Here is a 12,039-nt window from a genome sequence, read left to right as displayed (position 1 = left end):
TAACATCAGAGCATATGCTGACACAAATTTAGTAGAATACTAATATTAGCTGGTTACACTATTACCAGGCTGAAGACTCATTAGTGCATTTAACTACTGAGTATTCAGTATCAATATGACTATAGTGAAAGATATGATCAATGGCTTTCAGCTGAAATTGCTTTAATTAAATCTAACTACTAATCTATTTAACTCTGCAGAATAAATCATCTAGAACAAACAGTCATGGTTGTTTCATATATCTCTAATAATATTCAGACATCTTGATAAAAGTGCTGCATGATTTTTGAGTGTTTCTTTTTAAATTTCATGGCCATACAGCTACACCAGGCCTTATACTGTATCCAGATTAATTATGTCTTGAACTATGTCAGCCTCTCTCTGCAGTAACATTATCAGTTCATTGAAATTCTTCTGTATTATCTGCTGGTCAAGAATATTACTTTTGATCTGAACATCTCTGCACACCAGATGGTAGATGTATGTGGCCTTTAGGCTGGTATTCAGAATCAGAATGGGATCTCATTTCCCATTGAAGCTTGTTCTGGTCCCAAATTTAGAAACAGCCAGAATCTCAAATATGAAATCTCAGTCTCATGTTTCATTCCACTCAAGAGCTTGAGATTCTATTATCATTCTTATTTCATAAATTATTTCCCAGTCCTATTCTCAAATAGAAAATTATGTCCCATGTTCTATTCCAGCAGAGAAGGTAGACTTCCATTTTTTATCCTGACTGGATCCACAGTGGGACCAGAATGGGATCAGATTTTCCAGCCCTATTATGTCAAGAGTCAAACTGGTCAAATTTTGTGTGAAATCATTATTAAATTTCATTATTTTTTTGATGAAGGCAGAACTCTTAGAAAAATTAATTTGATTGTAAAAGAAAAAAACAAAGTATTAAAACTAAGTAATAACTGAAGCTAGTAAATAACTAGAAACTGTCTAAATAGCAAGTTTATTATTATTATTATTGTTATTATTCTCATTATTATCATTATTCTTATTATCATCATAATTCTCTTTTTCTTTCTTCTTCTCTCTCTTCTTCTTCTTCTTTCTCTTCTTTTTTTTCTTCTTCTTCTTCTTCTTCTTCTCCTGCTCCTCCAGAATCAGCTTTGTGAACTGGACAGGAGCTCTAATATTCATTATTTGACAGATAAAGATTCTGTCAGTACTAAAGAAAGACAGAGAGACAGTAATAAGCAGTAACAGTAATAGTGGAGTAGCAGCAGTAGTTAGTGGAGCAGAACCAGAATACAGACAGTAAATAATAGTGACAGAAGCAGGAACAGCAGAAGCAGAACAATCAGACACATTAATCAGATTAAAATAATTCAATTCAGTCATGGTACTGATATTAAAAACAAGCTTCATGTTGTTAGTATTGACTGTAATGCACTTACAGTGCACCATTGCCATAACAGAGCCTATATTACTTAGTATAATTGTTAGTGTTATTGTTAATAATGACTTATACTTAAATAAAGTGCACAAAATTACTTCAGCAGTCTTCTGAAGTAACTTAATGATAGAATATTGTCAGTAATATTCATGTTCTTGATAACAGAATAAAGTAATTTTTCAAATTAATTACTGGAACAGAACTACTGAAAGAATTAGCTCTGTAAAGCTCTGAAAGTAGTGAATCTTCTTAATAATATCTATTTCATGAATTAGCATCAAGACCATTACCAAAAATTATTACTTTTTAACATACAAGTGCTGGACTTCTAATTATGAATAGAGCAGCAGGAGCAGAAGTTCTTCTGATCAAAGTTAGTCAGATTAATATTTTTATTAGCTTTACACTAATTACTCTTCTTCAGGGCTCATTCTTTTAATACAGTCTTGTGCCACTTCTCTCCAGCTATATGAAATGAACATGTACAAGAAAAACTAATATCTTGTCAGTAAATAATATGTATCAGAGCAGTATTCTGCAAGCACTCATCTCTTAATATAATCTATTTTGTTGCAGTGCAGATTCTTATACAGAGGTATTGCAGGACAGTAAATAATTAGAGAGAGAGAAGAATTATTAATAGTAGTTCTGAAGAAAAAGAAGAAGAAGAGAAAGAGAAAAACAAGAAAAGAGAGACTAATCTTATGTTATTATTCTACAGTCAGTATAGCAACAATACATTAAGCTTGCCTATAGCAACATGTTTATAGAATGTAAATAATATGTATAATAATTATTCTATACAAGTACTAGATCAATATACTCCATATTTCTATTATTCTATAGCCAGCATAGCAACAACATATGGAGCTTGCCTATAGCAACATGCTTATAGAATGTAAACAATGTATATAGTAATCATTCTATACAAGTAGTTGGTTAATACACTTTATAATTTCATCATATAGTGCCTCTAATTCAACTCATCACATACAATCATGAAAATGGGATCAAAATAATATTCAATAAGAGAGAAGACCTGTGCAGCACAGTAGCATCACCAGATCTTAGAAAACTATTAAAAAGATATATTCAAGATAGAAGAGACAGATCACAAGATACACTATAACATGCTGAAGAGAATCTGAGTCAAATATAAGTGGTATACAGTCTCAGTGGTTTGCATTAAGGTAGTTCACCACTAAACAAGCCACACCACTAAACAAGCCACACCACTAAACAAGCCACACCACTAAACAAGCCAAATTTTCCACCACCAAATTCCTTCAACATTCAACATTCAATATGCAACAACATGGTCAACAACACTTTAATTAGGCTTGCAATGGAAGATCTTGAATTGCAAGAGGCCCCAAATTACACTGCAACTACAAAAAAGTACTCAGTCAATCAAGAGACCCTGTGCTAATAGCATAAAGGCTTGCAACTTGCTCAGGATGAAGCAGTCTCCTGATATAAGAAAAAGCTCTCTGATATACAGGGGACAGAGCTTCTGAATTATATAAACAAGCTCCCTAGCTGTGGCCTTGCCATTACACCTCAGATCCTATGAAATATTGTACAAGAGATGACAGAAGAAATGTTGGAATCAACTGGATTAATTAATTTTGTGAGTGGCATAATAACAAAGATCAAATGCATTTATCTCAAAGCAATTGATCAAAATAGGCAGGTAGCAGATAACTATCAGTGCTTTAAGCACTTCTATATGCTTGTAATTTGATGATTTATTTGATTAATTGCAATTGCAGTTATTGACACTGGCTAACTAGTTGACTACTTACAGTTGGAGCAGAAAATCAATCAATATAATCTTGAGCTCTCAAATATCTACAACTTTGATGAAAAAGGATTCCTTCTAGGCTCCTGCCATGCCTCAAAGTAATTAGTCTCTATTGAAGCCCTATGAGCTAGAAAGAATGCCATCACCCAGAATGGTAGTCAGGAATTTCTCTCATTGCTCTGTTCAGTCTCTGCTGAAGGAATTACACTATCTCCAGCTCTTATTTACCAGGGTGAATTGTGAGATCTCCAGGATATATGGCTAGATGATTATGATGGAAGCAAATGGGCCTACTGTGCAGCTTCAATAAATGGTTGGAGCAATGCTGAATTTTTTGCACAGTTCTGGTCTTCAACAAAAGTTCTTAAGGCACACAAGCGTCTGGATGAAATAAAGGCTGAAAAAGCTGATAAAATTGCTCAAACACAAGAGGTAAAGCTTCAACAGGAGCTTCAAAAGAAGCAGGCTGCCAGAGATGTTGAAGAAAGATAGATTGAACAGGAGGATACCTGTAAAAAGACCTGTAAGCAACAAGAGACTGAAAAAATCAAACATGCTAGACAAAAAGAGGCACAACATGTTGCTTATAAGGAGAAGAAGGGTTTACAACTAGCAGAGAAGGAAAAACAGATGATTGAATGTGCTGCTAAATGCTGGCAGTCAGGGCTTCAAGCACCAGCTGCAAAGCACTATCAGAAGGACTCCCCTACTAAAGAGTCTCATTACAGAGAGTCTATACAATCTTCCAAAAGGGGAAGTAAGAGCTCTACAAGCCTCTCTAGCAAGATATTAGGCTCTCAAGTCAAGAAATCTACTGTTGACATTCCTTTGAATTCTTTTCTATCTATCTCCCAAATCTCTCACTCTGGCCACAATATTAGGCTGTCCACCTGTTTATTTTTCTAACTACAGTAATTTCTATGCTTCAAAGAACACATTCATTTAATATTGAATAGCTATTTAATAATAAAGATCTGGTTGTTGAGATATTTAATAAATTTGTTGCGTAGAGCATTTGGCAAGATTTGACTTGTTTAGTGGTGCACTATCTTAAATCATATTAACATTTATTGCAGGCAGAATAGCAGCAAGAAGAATTGCAAGACAATTGAGAATAAAGCTATTGAACAGTTGATGGTCAAGTAATTTGTTAAGAGCAAGTTAAAGAAGTATTATAAGCATCAGCTTATGATATCTTAGCAAAAGAAGAAAGAACAGGAGAAGAAGCATTATCAAGAAAAGGCTACAGAGATCAAGAATGAAGCTCAGCAGAACAAGAAGATAGAATTTAAAAGTAATAAAATTTGATAATAGTTCTGACATATTTAGCTAAAACAAGCCAGCTACAGCATTCTATTGCTGTATATAAGCAGGCCTGGTTTCAACAAATAATAGTTAAGCTTGAAATCAAGATTATGAACTATAATCATGATTATCTTGCTGCAGTCAGTGTATCAAGAGAGAGAATTAAGAAGAAGATGAGAGAATTTCTGAATTAATTACAAAGTCCAATTGAAGATAACAATAGTCTGTCTGTCTTAGAGAAAATAAAGAAAGATGATTTTGAGATGGTAATATTCTCTGATAAGAACAATAAGAAGAATGATAGAAGAATAATAATTTAATTATTAATATCTAGAGAAGAAAGTTAGGTTTTTAGTTTTTTTTTATATCAATTTGAGAATGAGATATCATTAAATTAACAAAATGTTTTATTTTTCTGAAGAAGAATGTTCTATTTTGTAGATGATGATAATTTTGTAGTTGGTTACTGTGCAGAGTAGAATGAGTCTAACTAGCTAAAGATTATCAAATTTTGCTTGAACTGTTACCAAATTTTATAACTTTTTTGACTAAGACAAAACTCAGAGAAAAATCAATTTAATTGTGAAAAAAAAAAATCTAATTAAATGACTGTAGCCAGCAAACAAGCAAAATCTACAGAAATTTCTTCAGAATTGACTATAGTTTAACATGAAAAAAAATAATTTGTATTGTAAAAGGAGCAGTATTATAAGTTATTTGTTACTTAATAATTAACTACTTAAGCTGCTCAGTTAATTAAGAATAAGAATCATGATGACCTCAACTGAAAGATAAAGTAATATTATTCTGATTTTTGATCAAAATTTGATCAGATGGCAGAGTATTCTAAAAGCACTTCAGAAGTAATTTGCAAGCATTGTTAAATCTTTCTTAGTTATTCAAGCTTTTCTCAAAACAGTACAAGTGGTCTGAAAAAGCATTTAATCAGTAAAGATTGTACAAAAACTGATAACAGACAGGATAACACTCTGGTTAATATGCTGATAGATTATGGATTCTAATTTTCCAAATATAATGAATTTTAGTAACAGTTCTGGTGTCTTAGCAATAGTTTTTAAAGCATTCTCAAACAGATTCAGATCTGTCTGTTTTCAAATGCAATCAAGATAATTTTCTTCAGTAGCTTGTGTGAACATTAATATTCTTAAATCTCTTATTTTATGCTATCAAGAATTTAGCATTCTGTATATTAATAACTATACTCAATTCTGCAATAGTATTATAGATACTTACATGAGAAATATTATATCAGATCATAAATAATATATACAATTAGCTATTCTAAAATCTTCTCTTTAACTATAGCTCAATAATCAAGATATCTCTGATAGTAAATAATTAAACAAGTTCTAATAATCTTGTCTTTATAGCAATTAATAGTTATTATATTATAAAGAATTAGGAGTATCATAAGTATTTACTGAATTTTAAAAGTTTAGAGAGTACTTATACTGACAAGAATATAATGGAGATTCTTTAATAATTATTAGCAGTATGAAGACTTGAGAGCAATCTTCTTGCAATTACAAGTGACAATATATTAAATAATAATATCATGCAAGCACATTTTACACATCAGTTAAGATCAGTATTGCAGCAGTTAAATAAGACAACTAATTGAAATACAGACAGTGAAACAATACTCTGTCTTGCTTATGTAATTCAACTTGTAGTTTAAGAGCTGGTTTGCAATCTCAAGATTCAGCCAGACAATAATACTCTACCCACTATCTTTAATAAGAGCTTAATTACTGATAATCTAGTATTAACAAACACATTTACAAATACTCTTAAAAAGATAATGAAATTTGATAACAGTCCTGATATACTTGAGTTGATTTACTAATCTTTACTTAATAATAGATTTATCTTGTTGTTAATATAATCAATATCTTCTCTTAACTTACTGCATATTTTCAACAATATTAACAAGAGAACCAGCACAAGATGATTTAAGATATTTGCACAAGATGAAATTTCATTTATAAGATCTGTATTCATGTTTTGTTGCTTTAACAAGCTGTAGACTCATGAATTCAGAACTTATTACCAAAATATTAAAGACTTCACTTATTAGATTATGACTGAAAGCAGATAGAGTTATAATTAAACTGTTGCAGTCATTCAGTCAATTTATCAAAATACTGTTCAAAATAACAGATTCAACAATTTATTTAGTATGAGCAATCTACAATCATCTTTTCCAGTATTTAGAAAAAGAGAAGAACAAGGCCTGACAGTTAATAACAAGAGAGAATATTAAAGAAGCTATCAAAGCTGCTAGCTTGAAATTCCAGAAATACTATAATAATACTGAGCATTCAAAAAGTAAGCTGCTAGCTGTAGCTACTGCTCTCTATTTATTATACTGCATAAGAGCATATAATTCAGAGAATTGAATCAGTAATAAGTGTAAAATATATCAATAATATATTTTAAGGTTTTACAAAAAGTATTATAAGAAATATAAATAGTCAAGAAAAGTAATACTTGATATGAATGATATATGTTTATTATAAGTATTATTCTGATTTTCTCTCTGCTAACTTCTTTAGAATATTGAGCAAATGATTTTTGAGAGATTTCATTAAAGATAAGCAAATTTCCAAAATGAAATATAGCAATATTTAAATGATAAGAATTTGATATTATCTCAAGCTCTAATTCTGGAATAGTGGAGGATGCTAGAGTCTGATTTTTTAACTGTTACTCAGATGGCAAGAGATATTCTGGCTGTATCTTTAACAGAAATTAAAGTAGAACAGATTTTCAATATTGCTTGAAATACATATTATTATCAATAATTACAGCTTCATGCATCTACAATCAAGAAGATCATGCTACTTAAACATGAAGACAAGATATATACACTAAATAAAGCACTTATATTATATGAAAGATTGGTCAAGAAAGTTATTCAAGATAATCAAGATAATCAAGATACTTCAGAGATTGTATGAAAGGAGATTGCAAGCCTCCTAAATTCAGTACTTAATTTAGACAAGAAACAGAAAATACATTAATATTATTAATAGATAGATTCAAGTAGCTAAAGTCTAATAGCTTGCAATATAATCTAATTATATAAAGAGCAGTATCAAATTTCAGTACTTTTCTAAAGTTAAATAAATTAATAAAATTATGTTAAAATCATTATCAAATTTTATTATCTTTTAATAATACAAATAGAACCAGAATTTCCAGTTTCATTTTACACTTTACTGGTCCTGTCCTATATATAATATTGAAATCCTGATCTTATTTTATTTTGTCATAGCCAGATTCTGAAATCATTCTATTAGCTAGATTTTGATTCCAGTTCCAGTCTCATTCTAATTCCAGCTTTCATGGAACCATTCCAATATGCTGTTAAACAATCCAGTTCTATTTTATTGAGCTGAGCTTTAACCCAATTCTATTCTTGAGACAGAAATTGGGACAGGAATCCAGAATCAGAACAGGAAATTCCAGAACCAGATACCACTTTATATATTATATACATCTCTGGGTGAGAGGATTCTCCTTCTTAGATAAAAGGCCACAGGCACCATACTAATAGTTGATAGCATCAGAGAATATGCTGGCACAAATTTGGTAGAATACTAATATTAGCTAGTTGCATCATCACTAGACTGAAGACTTATTAATGTATTTAACTGCTGAGTACTTAGTATCAACATAACTATAGTAAAAGATATAATGAATAGCTTTCAGCTGAAATTGCTTTAATTAAATCTAACTACTGATCTATTCAACTCTGCAGAATGAATCATCTAGAACAAACAGTTATGATTGTTTCATATATCTCTAATAATATTCAGATATCTTGATGAAAGTACTGTATAATTCTTAGATGTTTCTTTTTAAATTTCATGATCATACAGTCACACCAGATCTTATACTGTATCCAGATTAATTATATCTTGAACTATATCAGTCTCTCTCTGCAGTAATATTATTAGTTTATTGAAACTCTTCTGTATTATCTGCTGGTCAAGAATATTGCTTTTAATCTGAATATCTCTACACATCAGATGATAAATGTATATAGCTCTGTTTATTTGTTTGTAGTGGTGGATGTATATCTTGCTCTGGATCTCATCTCTCTCTAATCAGCTCAGGCTTAGCAGAATAAGTTGAAAGATATGAATACAGATATAATCTATATCTAGAATCTCCAGAGTACTGATCAGAATGCCTGGACTGGCATCAGTCTCATCTTCAGATAGTAGCAAATTCTAATTAAAGATATTGATGCACATGTCTCAGTTCTCAACACTCATACTACTATAGACTGCTATAATACAGTAATCTTGCTTCTGCAGCTACTGTATGAAAAGTTAGCTGAAAAGAAAACACAAGAAAAGAGAATACAGCAATCTATCATTTCAAGTATATAAATTATACAGAAGAATTCTGTCAGAATAATAATCTTTTCTAAATACTTATAATAGTCTCTCTCTATGTTCTGCAGAATATGTTGAATTACACAATACTTGAAGCTGAAATTAATCAGAGTATTGATTGCATGAATATATAATATCTCTTGATGCTAAGATAAACTCTCTCTCTGAGATTGTGATGCTAGTTTTGATTTCATCCATGATTGAGAGAGCTGAGATGATTTCAAGATTTATCATCTTCTCACAAACTTGAGTTTGTTCTTTGGGTAGATTTTCTGCTGGTGTCCCAGGTTCACAAGCTTCAGGAGGTCGGCTTCTTTGTGTTGATACCATTGTCAGATATCACCAAAGAAGAGTGGTAAAATGTGAAAATTATATGTGTGAATCAGTATGACAATAAATCTATAGAAGGAATTGTATGTAGAAAAGAGTACACAAGATAAAAGATCTGGTATTGGCAGCTATGTATGACTTGTAGACAAGATTGCCACTGGCTTCTAACAAGAGGTTTGTGCAGTGGTGATCTTTTATGTGTGTTTGCAAGCATGTGACTTAGTGTCTTGTGAGGACACATGTACCCCCAACAGCTTGCAAGCTGAGGCCCTGGGCCCTTGCAGGTATTGTTGATCTGTGTAAGGGGTTCGCGGGTGAATTCTTACATTCATGCTCCTGCAGAATGAAAATGACAGTACAGACTTAATCAGAAAGATTCTTATCTGTAGCATGCTGCAAGATACTTTACTTCACTAGCTTTACTGCATATTCTAAATGCTGCTCAAGAATCAAGACTTAGAGCAAGATGAATTCATTACTGATAAGATGGAAATTGACAAAATCATAAAGATGATATTATACTTTGTTCTGAGTATCTGAATTATCTACAACTGTCTGCACATCAAACAGTACTGTAAGAATTCTGCAATAATCAACAACCATCTTTCTGCAGTCATGAATACAGAAGAAGAACATGAGAGTTTAAAGTAGTATTATTTAAGATGTCTCTCTTAGAATATGTTTCTCATTCTGTATGACTGTATTCCAGATAAGATGACTGCACACCATCTGAGTTAACTACTGCAAGATGCAATACTGATAGTAGTGTCTAAAGATCTTCTTCTCTTCTGGATAAGAAAGTGGGCTAACTCTATTCTCTGTAACTCAGAGAACTGTCTGAAACTGAATCCCTTTATTAGTTATGAAGACTTGACTTTCATAAAGATTGGCAACTTGAGCCATGCATTCATACAAATTATACAGCATACAATACTGAGATAACATGATCTGAATTCTCAGCAGAATTATCAGCACATATTTCTTATTATACTGAACTCATTCTCCAGCTGTATGATGATACTTCTTCATAATATTTAGAAACAAGATGCTCAGTAATTGCAATAGCAAGCCATAATTCAAGATGAATACTACCAGAAGAAGAGCTTTGACAGCAAGATTATCAGGCACTTTCAAGAGATTAATACAGCTACAGAAAAGCAAGACTACACTCCAGTCATCTGACTGCTCTCCAGAACACCATACAATAAAGAACTGACCAACATGCTCTTCTGAATAACAATACTGGTCTCTGACAAATGAAATAATAATACCAGACTGCAATTTGCCAAATCCAATTAATGAAAGACTCTCTCAGCCAGAGTGCAGTTACTAATCAGCAAGAAGCAGCTGTCTAGAGTAGAATAGATCAAGTTCCAGTCAGCAGCACATCAGTTTGGTCAGATGCTTGAGTGTCTGATAATTCATCACATTATCAAGACAAGTTGGTTCAACAAATCTATTATAAAGCTGCCCTGCAATCACCATTATGATGCTCTCTGCAGCCTAGAGCTCAAGATCAGAGATGAGCTCCAGCAGTATAAGCAGCATAAAATTCAAAAACTAAAAGACAGCTACATAAAAAGTCTGCAGAAATCAAAGAAGTACAGTCAAGGATCTAAATCTGAGCTTTTTAGTCAGATTTTTTTCAAGAAGTCATGCATAAATCAGATTATTGTCATCTGTCCAGTTCTTCTGAATCTTATAAAGACCAAGCAATGTGAGTTCAAGCTCATTAACAAGAAAATGATGGAGAACAGATGGCATGCTGATGATTCAACAACTTCACAAGAAAACCAAACTACTAAAGAGAATGACAAAATGGCAAGAAAAGTTGAATACTCTCCAGGCCACCCAAAAGCACTCACAAAGTGAATCTTTCAATATGGCCACCTCCAACCCAACATCTACAAAGCATCCATCAGTCTTGAGACCACCATAATACACAAAGCTCTATCAGACTAGCTTCTATACAAAATATCAGCAGTTCATCTCCAGTATTGAATTCACTTGTGATGCAAGCAAATTGAATGATGAGAAGATTCTCATGTATGCTCTTATAAGACTTGATTACATTAAAAAAGATCTCTGGAAGATTTATCATGAAAACAACCCATTGAAGAATAAGTGAAATGATCTCAAGAAATTCCTACATGCAAGGCTAGAAAATTCAGCAAACTACACATAAAACTTTTAATAAGTAATCTTTAATCTTCACAAGAGTTTGAATGAAACTGACCAAGTTTACTACCAATAATTTCTAGAGCTTGCAACAGAAATTGGTGAAGAATTTGAAAGCTTTAAAAAAATGAAGAAGAATCTATACATAAAGAACTTGAATGAGCTCATGCAAGCTAAACTAGATGAACAGCTGGAAATACCAGATAATATTAATGAGATAGTAGTACTGACTACCCAACTCCAATCAAGTATGACAACAGCTCTTGAAAAGAGTGTCTCACATGCAAAGTCTACCAATTCAGTTAGAAGTGCTTACAGAGGTATGAAGACTGATGACTCAAGATCACAAACAGATAAGAGAAGTCAATTCTAGAGATCTGCTCAGAAGATGGGGAAAGATCTTATCAAGAATCATAAAGCTTTAAGAAAAGAAGAGAAGGGCTTTGAGTGTGGCCAAAAGAGGCATCTCACAAAAGACTGTCTCAAGAAGAAGAGTAGCAAATAGAAAATTAAGAGGCTGCAAGTAGATAGAATTAATATAATAAAGTTGTTCAAGAAAAGTCTTCTTGCTCTCCCCCTCATTATTC

At 32.1% G+C, this 12,039-nt stretch overlaps 2 protein-coding genes across 2 annotated transcripts; one reads left to right on the top strand and one right to left on the bottom strand.

Moving 5' to 3' along the window:
• Positions 1-3,300: 3,300 nt before the first annotated feature.
• CIMG_12914 (uncharacterized protein) lies at positions 3,301-4,168 on the top strand (the record flags this gene model as incomplete). Its single annotated transcript, XM_001246250.2, has 4 exons — positions 3,301-3,310; positions 3,478-3,644; positions 3,714-3,969; positions 4,125-4,168. The coding sequence occupies 4 exons, from the start codon at positions 3,301-3,303 to the stop codon at positions 4,166-4,168; spliced, it is 477 nt and encodes a 158-aa protein (XP_001246251.2).
• Positions 4,169-9,046: 4,878 nt separating this feature from the next.
• On the bottom strand, positions 9,047-9,274 carry CIMG_12913 (uncharacterized protein; the record flags this gene model as incomplete). The annotated part of the gene is made up of 1 exon (XM_004445944.1): positions 9,047-9,274. The coding sequence occupies one exon, from the start codon at positions 9,272-9,274 to the stop codon at positions 9,047-9,049; it is 228 nt and encodes a 75-aa protein (XP_004446001.1).
• Positions 9,275-12,039: the final 2,765 nt, after the last annotated feature.

This window comes from Coccidioides immitis (assembly GCF_000149335.2).
Source record: "Coccidioides immitis RS genomic scaffold supercont3.1, whole genome shotgun sequence".
NCBI classification, from domain to species: Eukaryota; Fungi; Ascomycota; class Eurotiomycetes; order Onygenales; family Onygenaceae; genus Coccidioides; species Coccidioides immitis.
The sequence above is the reverse complement of the archived record's forward strand: the minus strand, read 5'-3'. Positions and strand labels throughout refer to the sequence as shown.